This window comes from Anopheles bellator, chromosome 1 (assembly GCF_943735745.2).
Source record: "Anopheles bellator chromosome 1, idAnoBellAS_SP24_06.2, whole genome shotgun sequence".
In the NCBI taxonomy this organism is placed as follows: domain Eukaryota; kingdom Metazoa; phylum Arthropoda; class Insecta; order Diptera; family Culicidae; genus Anopheles; species Anopheles bellator.
Genome location: NC_071285.1, coordinates 21,297,970 through 21,310,304, shown reverse-complemented (window position 1 = coordinate 21,310,304; position 12,335 = coordinate 21,297,970). Strand labels below are relative to the sequence as shown.

At 48.0% G+C, this 12,335-nt stretch overlaps 2 protein-coding genes across 2 annotated transcripts; both read right to left on the bottom strand.

Moving 5' to 3' along the window:
- Nucleotides 1–1,097: 1,097 nt before the first annotated feature.
- LOC131215203 (caspase-like) lies at nt 1,098–2,026 on the bottom strand. Its single transcript, XM_058209590.1, has 2 exons — nt 1,998–2,026; nt 1,098–1,941 (listed from the first exon to the last, which is right to left on the bottom strand). Exons 1-2 carry the CDS (start codon nt 2,024–2,026, stop codon nt 1,098–1,100), a joined length of 873 nt encoding a protein of 290 aa, XP_058065573.1.
- A 232-nt stretch (nt 2,027–2,258) lies between these two features.
- On the bottom strand, nt 2,259–3,215 carry LOC131215202 (caspase-6-like). Its single transcript, XM_058209589.1, has 2 exons — nt 3,134–3,215; nt 2,259–3,069 (listed from the first exon to the last, which is right to left on the bottom strand). The coding sequence occupies exons 1-2, from the start codon at nt 3,160–3,162 to the stop codon at nt 2,259–2,261; spliced, it is 840 nt and encodes a 279-aa protein (XP_058065572.1). The 5' UTR covers nt 3,163–3,215.
- Nucleotides 3,216–12,335: the final 9,120 nt, after the last annotated feature.

The window sequence follows — 12,335 nt, the reverse complement described above, 5'->3', positions numbered from 1 at the left end:
AAATATTCAGCCGTTTTTTTATAACCAAATGAAAAAGTGGATCGTTAATGAAAAACCCTGTATATAAAAATGGATATTTGTGTGTCTGTATCGCTTTTTCTCCAAAACTACTGAACCAATCCGCGCGAAATTTTGCACAGCGTAGTTTTGTGACCCCGGATTGTGAATAGGAAAGTTTGACTCTCCCACAACTCCGGGGAAAGGGGGGCTCCCATACAAACGTAACGTAACGTAACGTCCCATTCCAACGTTTTTGAGCAAATCGAACCAAATTCGGAAGGCGGGGGTCTTAGGGGTGGGGAAATGTTCTGGTGAATGTTTGAAACCCGTCCCCTCTTTACAAAGGAGGGCTCCCATACAAAATCTAAGCTCATTTCAGTTAAACTCGGATAGTTTTCAAGCAATTTGGGCCAAATTCAGCTGGTGCAAGTTTTGACATGTATCCAACGGGAAGCGGGAAGGGAAACCGATCGTGTACGTCACCATTGTGATATCCTCGTGTTTTATTACAATAATCACACCAACTCCCGCAGCTCTCGGGCACAACCGTTCTCGTCTATTTCTATCATTCGACTGACGCCTCGCTCGCCAATTCACCCATACATTTGTACATTCTTATTCGTATATGCCACAACCGGGATTCCCGACAAGATGAGTAACGGGAAATGAAAAGGGAAGCCGATCGTCCGAAACGGTGGAATAATGGGAGGCGGGAAGGGAAGCCGATCGGACGTCATCTGGAAGTCCAATTCTCTGAAAAGCCGGACAGTCGAGAAATGAGGATGAAATGAGGCGTGGCGAAGCCCGCCGGGCTAAACTGCTAGTTACCACTATATTAGGGAAGCATCGCCACAGTACGCCGAAGCGTAAAATTAAGTACCAATCGGCGATGTGCACGGTTCTAGCTAATCGGTATTGACACGGCACAGGATGAGTCACTTTGAACTAAGATAAGATAGAAATAACCCGGATAGGAATTTAAGCCGTAGTAAGAGTCACCACCACCGTTAACAAAATTAGATTCCCGATCATGCGAAGAGAGTACTGAAAAAGTTAGTACAAAATATTTGACTTCCGCTCCCAACACACGATCGCTTCTAACGGAAGTGGACGGCTTTGGTGAGTGTGGACACGACGCACGGCATTTGCTTCATTTGGTCCTTGTCCGGGTCACCCGGAACGCAAGATTGGTAGCTGCACGCAACATTTCGCAGCACGACGGTAAGCAGACTCTGCACATCCAACTTTGATCCATACTTGGTCAGGTTGTTGGCCAGTGACTGAATGAACCAGGATCCGTTGGTGGGATTGCGCCACGAGTAGTGACCGTCGTAGGTCGAGTACACCACCAGCAAGTCTGCCATGGTCGGAATGGAGTAAACTTCGCCCCTATCTTCCGGTGTCCCCCTCGCGTCGACCGTGTCCGCAACGCGCACCAGCCGAGTCTTCAGGCCGGGGTCTAGCTGCTCCCCGCGGCAAGCTTGAATGAACACCAGTTTCGGCTTCCCCACCAGACCCGGGCAAGCATCGCCGACGAAGTGTTCCCACAAGCGCTCCACTTTGTACGGGGGCCTGTTGGTGGCATGTGTATCCGCCGCCAGCAGCGTTCCTGTTTCGCCGTGGGTCATCATAACCACCACCAGGCAATCATTTTTGTTGTGGTCCTCCTTTTTCGAAGCAAGTTCCAGCTTTTCAAACACCTGGTCCTGCGTCAGGTCAACGTACACGCGCACGTGGAATCCGAGGGCAAGCAAAGCCTTCTTAAGATCATCCGCATCTTTGTTACTGCCGTGGCGTGTTGGTGCATTTTTAAATTTCACGTGGTTGAAGATGAGGGCGACGCCACGACGCTCGTGGTTCATTTTGTACTCGAATTGCTCGAGTGACGTTGTAACGGATTGTACAGCCGTGGGCCGGTCTGCAGCTACGAATCCTTGCACCCTTGAATTAAAGCGACGAATTAGGGAATAAACACGTTACGAAAAGTGATCACTTACGTTCGAGAATCGATTACGTCGGGATTCATTTTCCTGGTTTGGAGGAACTCGCAACTATTTCACAAACACAGGGGGCTGACAGCTGACAAAGAACTGACAGCTGGACCGTTGCCGCGTTATCGTACCAGAAAGTGTTGCCGTTATCAGCCAGTTATCTTTACTGCCTTTATCAGTCATTGGTCTTTATTCAAGCTTCTTAGAGTAACAATTCGATTGGTGACGGAGTCGAGTGACGAGCGCCGTCACCAAGGTTACCGCCTTTCACCGCAGAGGAAAGTAGAGGTCCTTAGTAAGCGTCGACACACTGTAAGGTATTTGCTTCGGTCCCTCCCGGTCTCCGCAGGCAACGTCCTTTGCAACGAGGGCCAGCAGATTCGGCAGATCCATGCTGTGGCCGTATTTGTACAGATTTGTGGCCAGCGAGCGCAAGTAGTGGGAGCCGGCGAGTGGCGAAAGCCAAGAGTCCTGCGAGTCGTACGTAGAATATCCCACCAACAGATCGGCCATGGTCGGAATGGTGTACTGGTGAGTGGCGGTCGATTCCCGCGAATCGATCGCATCCGGAACGCGCCGCTTCCGGGTGGCTGCCGCATCGGTCCGTGGATTACCACGGCAGGTTTGGATGAAAAGCAACTTCGGCTTTCCGATGAGCGTCGGACAAGCGTCGCCAACGAACAATTTCCACAACCGCTCCGCTTCGTAGGCACCGTCGCTGGCGTACAGTTTGCCGTTTCCGCCGTGGGTCAAAACCACCACCACGAGGCAATCGTTGTGCCGGTGGTCCCGGTTTGCGACCAGCTGCAGCTCCTTGAACAGCTCACCCTTGCTGAGATCATCGAAAACGAGAACCTCGAATCGAAGCCTGCGCAAGGCACCGCAAATCGCGTCTCGATCTTCTGCGCTGCCATCCCGAGACGGAACGCCCAGTTGGCGATCGAAGGTAGTGTGATTCGTTACCAAGGCAACTCCGCGATACTGGTGGTCCATTTTGTATTCGAACTCATCGGCAGGCGACGTCGTTACGGGGTGCTCCGTCACCGAGGCAGCCGACGAGCCAGATGACTTTGAGAGCCTTAGAGGGGACCAATAGTTTAGGATTAGCGCCCTAACGGAAGGTACTGGTCGTAGGAGCTTACGGTCGAGAATCCGTGCGGTCGGGATCCATCTTTCTATCGTTCACAAGCAAACCATGCGACTTTTGGCAATCTTTGGCTTCGGGTAACTGTCGGAATTGAATGCGAATTGAAACTGATCCGGGTCGGTCCGGGAATCGGCGGCGTCGGTTTCTCCGACAGCGTACTACGTTATCATGCCCAGCTGTTACTGATGATAAGACCTCTTATCCCTATCGCGCGATGCGTTTGTGTGTGCGACTCGGTTTCGATCAAATGTGACGGTCGAGGTTCCGAGAATAAGGGTCAAGGTGAGTAAACCAGTTAAAGGTGAAATCGGTGATTTATTCATTCAGTTTCGCTAATGTCCCTTTTTGGACTTTTTAGTTCTCCGATACATCGCGCACCATCAGGTCGACCAACTTGTCTAGGTCGTACTTGTCTATCTTCAATTTAGGTAAATTTCAGTTAATGTCGGATAGTTTTCAAGCAATTTGAGCCAAATGCAGTTACTGTGAGTTTTGACATGTATCCAACAGGAAGCGGGAAGGGAAGCCGATCGGATACGCCACCTGGAATTTGAATTGTTCGAAAAGGAGGAGTAACGGGAAATGAAAAGGGAAGCCGATTGGATACGTTACGGGGAAGCTCGATCGTCCGAAAAAGAGGAATAACGGGAGGCGGAAAGGGTAGCCGATCGAACGTCATCTGGAAGTCCGTTACTCTGAAACGCAGGATAATCGAGAAATGAGGATGAATTGAGGCGTAGCGTAGGGCGCCGGGAATTGCTAGTTACCAATGTAATCGCCCGGTCAGTAGCTCACTTTGGTAATCGATACATTGCCTACGGTTTTTCGATTCAAGCACATTTTGCCCTCTAGAGATCGGCAACATAGTTTCCAGTTGGAGCGATGTGCTTCGGCTACGACTTCCATGCGGTAGCCATAAGTTCGAATCCAGAAAGTTAAATGGCCGAAAGTCAATTTAAATCCCCAACGAAACTGATTACCGCGATAAAGTGCTTCTATTTGGTACTATACGTTGTTTAATGTATTATCTGGTCAATGCCATATGTTGCATGTGTTTTCATTAAACTTGAATTGCTCTTTTCTCAACCCGCGGTTTTAGCTACATCTTCAGATTGTGTTAAACTGCATTTCACCCACTTTTAGAGCACTTTAAGAGAAGCTCATTTGGAACAGTTTGTGTGCTGGCCAAAGTGCGCTTCTTGTATGCTTCTTTTCATTCCTTCTATCCGATGCGATTAAGATGCACCCACCATGCTGCTGGCGGCCAACAAAGGGACGTTCGTTTTGATGTGCCATAACGCCGTACGAGAACGCCGTTTATTGAAAACAGCTCCATTGAATGGTCGGACTATATCGGTCCACTTTCCGATGCATAGAGCACGATCTTCACGATTAACGACGAAACCAGTCAGCCTGCCAGGCAAACCCCACTCGTCGCCGGTGCACTACCCGAACACTGACCTCAAAATGGACGGGCATTGCAGTGGGTTCCGCGATAACCTCCCGGTGGCCCGTAAATCATTGGGTTTGATAATTAACAGTCAGTGAACTCTGGCGGCTCTCGCGTACAACCAATGCAACAGGCACTTGGCAGTTTAGAGTGTGTAATAGCCGGAGGGGCCAATTGTCACTCGAACTTGTTCGAAAGCGACACGGACCGTGAACGTAATTATGGCATAATTTATGGTTAATTTGAATCATTTTAATTTGCACCCAATTTCAGCCGGGGGTGCAGGGGAACGAACGTTGCAAAAACGGTGTTGGTTAAATAATTAAGTTATGTGTTTGTCCCGCTTCCCTCAAAGTAACAAATTCGATCACACATCTAAATCATTGCCACGACCGCTCGTGACTGAGGACTCTTCAACCAATTTCAGGTGATATGATTTGTGCTCTGGAACGTTTCAATTTGTCCGAAAATTCGTCCCGAAAAATGTGCAAAGGTCTGCCGTTGATTTTGGCTGAGGATTCGAAATAGCCAATCTATTTTTAATATACATAGACGCGGTTGAAATTGATACACTTAAATCGAGCAACCCCAGAAGACGAATTTTCAACTAAAAAGTGTTCGGAAATGCGATGGAGGTTAAATTAAAAAACAATTAAAATATCGCCATGCCAAACGGCAAAACAGTTTTATTACTACTCCTGTTTTCGAACGTAGACCGCCGGGCAATATGGCAAAAATATTTGCATCCATCCGACCATATGGGGTCGGCGAATCAACCAACAAATAAACCATTCCTCAATCTGTGGACCACGTCAGTCTGATGCATTTCCGATCGTTCGGGGTGCGCATATGGAAACAAATAGGATATTTTATGATCGAAAAACAAAACCACCGCCATCGGATGATCTGCAGCTGTACTGCCAAGCCCACCCGACCATCGACCATTTCCTTCGATGCCCTCGGATCTCCGCGTCATGCATTTTGATGGGCTCATAAATTCAAACTGAACGAAACCACATCGCCCTGCAACTTCGAGCGCCAAGCCAAACTGGGAAATTCGACCGTTTGAATTGGAGATATTTAAATCACCCGCGGATAAGCACCCGAGGCCCTCCCGTTTCCCGGTGCATCTCACCGATCACCCAACCAACGAATGGCTACACTGCTGCCGAGGGTTTGGCTTCCGTTCCGTTTCGAAAGGAATTTGAATTTCCCAACATTTCCAGCGCCACACGCGGTTTCAAAAATAGGTTAATGTCGGGCGCCCTCGCGCACCCGCAGCTCGCGCATTTGCCCGCCGACAAGGTTAGGTCGTCGTCATGCTGCTGCTGCTGGTAAACATGCTCATAAATACATACTCCGAAACCAGTTACTGGCGTGCACGGAGCACGAAAGAAAGGCGTAACTTATTGGTGTAGAGACAGAGAGAGAAGCGAGTTGACACCGGAGCGGCCGCTGTGCAGCGCCGCATTTGTCGCACATTGCGTGCCCACAACGAGCTACTTCCTTGCCGGTAGGCGACTGAAAAAAAACCCTCACCAGTTCTACGAAATTGACTCGCGAAAGATTGAGAAGAAACACTGGGGGCAACCGGACGCCAATCAGCGACCGTGCAGATCCTGGAATGACAAACACCCCTCTTGCGGCTCGAGCAGCATTAATTTACCAAAGGATCGATTAATAGTGGTGCTTGACGACGAGCCGATTCAGTGGGACTTGAGTTGGCCACTTGTTGATCGAATCGACTAATGGGCGAGTGGTTTTTCTATCGGCTGACATGAGGCACAGGTACCGCGGTGACATTATTATGAAACGAATGAACTTCGATGTCAAGATATGAGCTGAGAGGAACGGTGGCTTAATACGACAGGCCGCTAGAGACAAATTGGAGGATCGTGAAACAAATCACAATTAGGGGAAATGGTTGATTTGTATTGGCAGATCTCTGATTCGTGTACACGAAACAGAGTGAGTTAAAAGGTAATAATCAGGATCAAATCATAGGATCGATATAGAAACCTCGAACTATCAAAATAAAATAAACTGAGCTGACAGCTGCTTGAAATTAAAGCTGTAGTACTGTTTAAAAACACGAAGCCCATAAAAAAGCTTAAAAACTCCACTACGTCTATTAAAAATCGAATAAAATTAGAAAACGTGTGAGAAAACGTTATTGAAACTTAGTTTTGAACACTCGTTTACTTATCGATCTACCAGTTCCACGATGTAAGCCCATATCCAAATATTAGTAACTGTAGTTTCAGGAATTTAATAACCTTCTAATGATGGCCATAGAACAAAGCACTTCGAATTCATAATCGAAAGATGCAAATCAAATGTTTATTGAAACATTTACTGGAACTTCAGTTCCATCAACACAGGGCAGAAAATTATCAAAATCAAATTTAGTCACAAGTTTCAATATTCCAGAGCACCAAACATCATGTAACTCAATTGAGCCAGCGGATTTGCGGAAAATATTTCGCTCCAGCTTGTCAGCTCATATTGCATCCGTTGCAACTCCAACACTGTTTCGACTTGATGCAACGAGACGATGCAGACTGCAACGATTGCGACTAGCCCGGCATGACTAGCCGCAACCGGATTTGTTCGCAATTAATTAGCTGCCTACATTTGCGTACCAACAACATTCATTTAGCAACATCGGCGGTGTCGCCGGGTGACGAACACCTCGGGTGGCTCCTCGACCGGCGGTCCTAGACCCACGGGTCTCTCTAAGGGTGGCAGTTTCCTCTCGACGCTATCTAACGCCCCAACAGTGCACCGCGCACCCGACAGGGTGTTGACATTGCGCCGTGCGCCAGGCGATCGACGTGTAATTGATGTGTTGGAAGCAGCAAAGACCTACGGACGGGGCGACACTGTGACGCACCGCACCACGGTAGGTGAGGCTGTCCTCATAATTGCAGGCATGTTTCGATAGAGTCGTTAGATTTGTAGATATTTAAATTAGGCTTTCGTAACGTGCCGCAACCCCGCCGATCGGGCGTGGAAGATCGGATAGTGCTGGCTCTGTCAGTGTCACCCCGTCACAGGGCAAACCCCGAGTTCTGTTGTGTTTCGAGATTCTTCTCCAATCACACACTCTGTGTATGAATAAAACCACAATGAAATGTTTGTGTTAAAGTGTACTTAAATCATAATGCATTGGAAATTAATTTCAAGAATAGTTTCTGCCATTAGTACAATATTTCCAACGGCAGAAAATAGTCGACTGAGTCCACAAAAACCTGCTCAATGTTTTGATTAAAATTTTATATTGTAACCTTAAAATAGCATGTCTTAGGAATAGGTCCCATTAACAATAAAGTGCGGATTGTATGGTCACATACGTACGTAACCCAATGGCTGGGGATCCTTACAAGGATCACATCGTTTCCCATCATTTGCTGGTCAATGATTGAAAGGCATAAAACATAATACATTTTCATCGACCAACAAATCATGACCCCTGTCAGCCTGCTGGATGTTAGGCTGACCGTTTTGCTCAAACTTTGCTCATGCTTATCCAAGATTAACCAGTAGTGATTGACACTCTTTGCAAGGCTACCGACTGTGTGACCCACGGAGAGCGTACCACGAACATTTGGCAGGAACCCTCAAAAACCCCATTGCGTGTGCAGCCTTCAGACGTCAGAGCCACTACTCGACTTTTTTGGCGATTGGATAAGTGTCTGCGTGCCGATTTTTTTGTGTCACTTTTTATTTTCGGACCCACTTTTGCTTTATTCGCCATAAGCCAACACCGGCCGGCCGGTGAGGCAACCCTTCCGAGGGTTACATGCGGAGGCTCGTTCACTTTCACCGCACCGAAACCGAAGGCAACGGCCAAGTTTGGGCAATAGGTCAACCGTGGGCGCAGAAGGTAATGATCGCGAGGTGGAACCAAAAGGGAAGTGCCAGGTTGTGGGCTGGTGAATTTTGCGATCCTCCGGGGGACCAGGGGCCACCAGGCACCAGCCGCCAGCCAGCAGCATCCGCCGAAACAATCGAAGCGACAGGATGAAAGTCTGCCCCCGTGAACGGCGGTGCTGCGCCTTGTCGCAAGATCCGTCTACGTCCACGCACTTTGGTGCAAAATTTCAGGTGAGAGTGTGAAATCTTGGGTGCCCGAGCCGGGTTGAAAGGTTCGTCGAACGACCGGTTACTTTTTTACGGCCACTGCCACTCGACCGTTCCTCTTCGCCGCCTTAATGATGAATGTAAGCAAGCAAAAATTTGACGCTGGGAAATTGAAACGTTCAACATCCCACATCAATACATACGTTCAATGCTTTCGAAGCATCCCATCCCAGAGCATTATCAATCCGAGGGGTGCGTTACATCACGCCAAAAACCGTTCGCCCGAATCTGGCCGGTCGGCTGATTCATTCATGCCCGAAAACCGGTATGGCAAAACGAAAATTCAATACGAAACAGAACGAAAAACAAAACGAACATATACGATTTCGAGCAGTTTCGCACGCGACCGACTGTTTCGGGGCACTTCGGCCGGTTACTGGTTTTTGTTGTTTAACGTCCTGATATTTGATCGAGGTTTTCTTTTGGGCGGTTTCGCATACTTGCTCGTTAGTACGGCACACGGGAACCTAAGGACCCCGCTGGACCAGCTTCGCAGCCCCACAACCCGGTTGGGTGAGTGAGCGAAAGCAAAATCTCCTCGAGTGACCACATTTATCATGTAATTTCAGTGTTCGCGGTGATAGCCGAATTGGGCAACAATCTGCGAGGCGGCAGAAAGAAACCGCAAATCGAAAGACACTCGACCACACAGACGTTACTAAGCGGTTAGTTATAAAAATAAGGCTTTGAATAAGGACAATTTAATTTGGAATGCATTTTAAAAGAATCTTTAAAAAATTGTTAAAAAATAGTTACGTTGAATCAACAGCAAGAGGAACTAGCGGAAATAAAAAGAGCGTCCCTAATAAAATCACAAATCGAGAATCAGCGTGAGGGTCAATAAAACTGCCATCAAGCCATCAATAGCCATCAATTTGGCGCATTCGCTAAGACACCATAAAACTCCTGCGTTTTCTTCCGAAATTATTCACAATTTCGCTATCGGTTGCAACACGCCAACCCCAACGCCAATAAAATGGTGGCCACGGCGGGTTTGAATTGCTACCAGCCAGAAACTTACTAATTACCGTGCCGCTGAGGCCTGCGAGTGGCGATTTTTTGCCACCCGGATTGACCCCGCTCGTTTCGACAGCTGTTACTAATGATTTGCAACCGGCTGGATTTTTACGACGACGACGCCACGCATTCCGGCATTATCGGTTATTCATGCAATAAAAGAGGCAACCATATCGGCAGGACAGACTGTCGGTCACCCGGCGCTATGTTGCGCCGCCGATGACCGGTCGTAGATAACGGATCGGACGGGCCATCGGAGGGCCTAAAGTGGTGGCCTAATAGACGGCTTGCGGTTCCATCAGTGCCACTGTCGGAGGCTCCTATCTGAGGCAAACTTTGTAAACTTTCATTTCTTTCATCGTCAGAAGCGCTGTGGTTTTGTTGAGAAGCGTTATAAAATTTTAATCGATCGCTCTTAGAAGCGAAGGCATCAAAAACCCATAAGCGCAATTGTCCTTATTTGATTCTTTAGAGCTTACTTGACAGGAAAACTTTCCGGAGAATCAGCCCAGGCTAGTTGCTCAAATCGAATTATTCTGCTTCACACTTCTCTTCACAGCATCTCATTTTCTATTCTGCCATTTGTAAGCAGCCAAACATTTCAGGACACTATCACACGATTCCCTTTTCACATCACATATTTTTCTTCACTGTGTAACAAATTATACAGACTTCATCTATTGACACTGCACAGTGTCCACTACACTTGAGCGAGAAAGGGTATTTGAAGCTGTTTCCTGTTCTTCGTGACACATTGCATTGCACTTACTATTTGTCACTACTCAGCTCCTATCGCCGTCCACCGATGACGTTTCAATACTCGACACGCCACCACGCTACAGGACTAACGGAATTCAGGCGCGATCTTCTACTCTGAAGAAACTGCCGGAAACAAGAAAGAAAAAAATCAAACGTAAGCACAATCGCGATCAAACGCGATCGCTCCCGGCGCTGAGAATTACAAAACTAGAACACGCCGCACACGCAAAAACGAAAGTAAACGCCATGATCGTCGACATCGAGATCAGCTCTGGCGACGGATGGAAAACTAAACCGAAACGAGTGCCGAGGAAAATCACGCACCGGACGCCGACCCATTGGCCATGTGGCTTAGAAACGGTGGACGAGGAAAAAAGGAAATCACCCCGTTGGCGTCAATAACCTACGCGTCCCTCCGTGCACACCATCGCCGCTAATAGCAAGGTATTTTATTTATAAATATCATCACAAAACAGCCAAACGCACGCACCACACACGACCGGACCGGGACTCGTTCTATGACATTTCAGCGACTTGTGCGACATTTTGTATTTACTACGGCCTTTTTCTGTCTATCTTCCTTGTCCCCCTCAGCTGGTTTGAGCTGGTTGTGTTTTACAATAAAAACAAACAGTCCAACCATTCTTCGAACTCCAGAATGGCCGGCTATTAAATACCCGCTGCTGATCGGATCCGCAACATCCGGCCGGCCTCAAACCGGTGCTGAGTGTGTCTCCGAAAGGTAGTACAAACACTGAGCACCCCTTAGTGTAAACCGGTAGCCGTGAAGGTGAAAGAAAACTGTCATCACATCACTTCGGCACTACTACGGCCATCATCGCTGCGCTAACCAACGAAAAACCACAAACCCGTTCGGCGTGTAGCGAACCATAAAGTCCCGTCTACTACGACGCCATTGACGACCTAAAGCCAACCAATGCGACAACGTCGAATAAAACAGTTCTCCCTACTCACGACGCACGCAGATCAACTTTCTTCGGTTGCACGCTTGCACTTGCACCGAGAGTGGGTTATGCACTGCACGAACCGTGAACCGTGAGCGTCGTTCCACTACGACATCCGTTCCGGACAAAAGTTTGCGAGTAACTGGAACGCCGAGCCAACCGCGAACTTGCTAGTAGTACACGAGCAAACCAGCACGTGCGTCGTCGGGTTTCATTCAGCTTCGCGCTACCCGAAGGTTGTTTGCGCGCTGAAAACCCATCCGTTCGGAAAACCGTTTCGTACCGTCCTAGGTCAGTGACTGCGGGTTGGTAAAAATAGTCACCCACTGCAGACGAGGACGACGTGGACGGAAATGAGAAAAAATCGTTCGCTCAGATGCTGGCGCAATAGTAAATTCATGAACAATGCATATCAACAATGGCAGTTAAGGCGGGTTCACTGTTTGGGCGTTGGTTGGTAAGGCAGAAGCCGGTCGGTGTGAATGCCGGTGTTGATAGTATTTAGAAATACGCCTATCTTACTTCAAATAATGCATTAAAGCAGCGACAACGAATCGAATCCTCCCTTTCTTTGCTTTCATTCAAAATGCGAAGAAAACCATCAAATTCAATTTCGACGAATTCAGCAACGTATTGCGAAACTGACGTTTGTCTGTCATCCGCGCGACTGTGTGCTCAGTCATTCAGCAATTCATCCTTACGTCTTGCGCAGTAAAACGTTAAGCTGTCAAAACATTCAAGCTCAAAAAGGCGCAACAGTCAACAGCAGTTAGCGGTTCCCCAAAGTTCACAGCGTTTGTTCCGAGTTCCGATTTTCGTTCAACTGATTCAAACATTTAACTTATTTTGTTCGCCGGTAAACT

Excerpts from the sequence above, each read along its gene's own strand:
- LOC131215203 (XM_058209590.1), bottom strand. The coding sequence starts at position 2,026 with ATGAATCCCGACGTAATCGATTCTCGAAC. Across the intron at positions 1,942-1,997 it reads GACGTAATCGATTCTCGAAC|GGTGCAAGGATTCGTAGCTG; the intron begins GTAAGTGATCAC and ends CTTTAATTCAAG.
- LOC131215202 (XM_058209589.1), bottom strand. The coding sequence starts at position 3,162 with ATGGATCCCGACCGCACGGATTCTCGACC. Across the intron at positions 3,070-3,133 it reads GACCGCACGGATTCTCGACC|GCTCTCAAAGTCATCTGGCT; the intron begins GTAAGCTCCTAC and ends GTCCCCTCTAAG.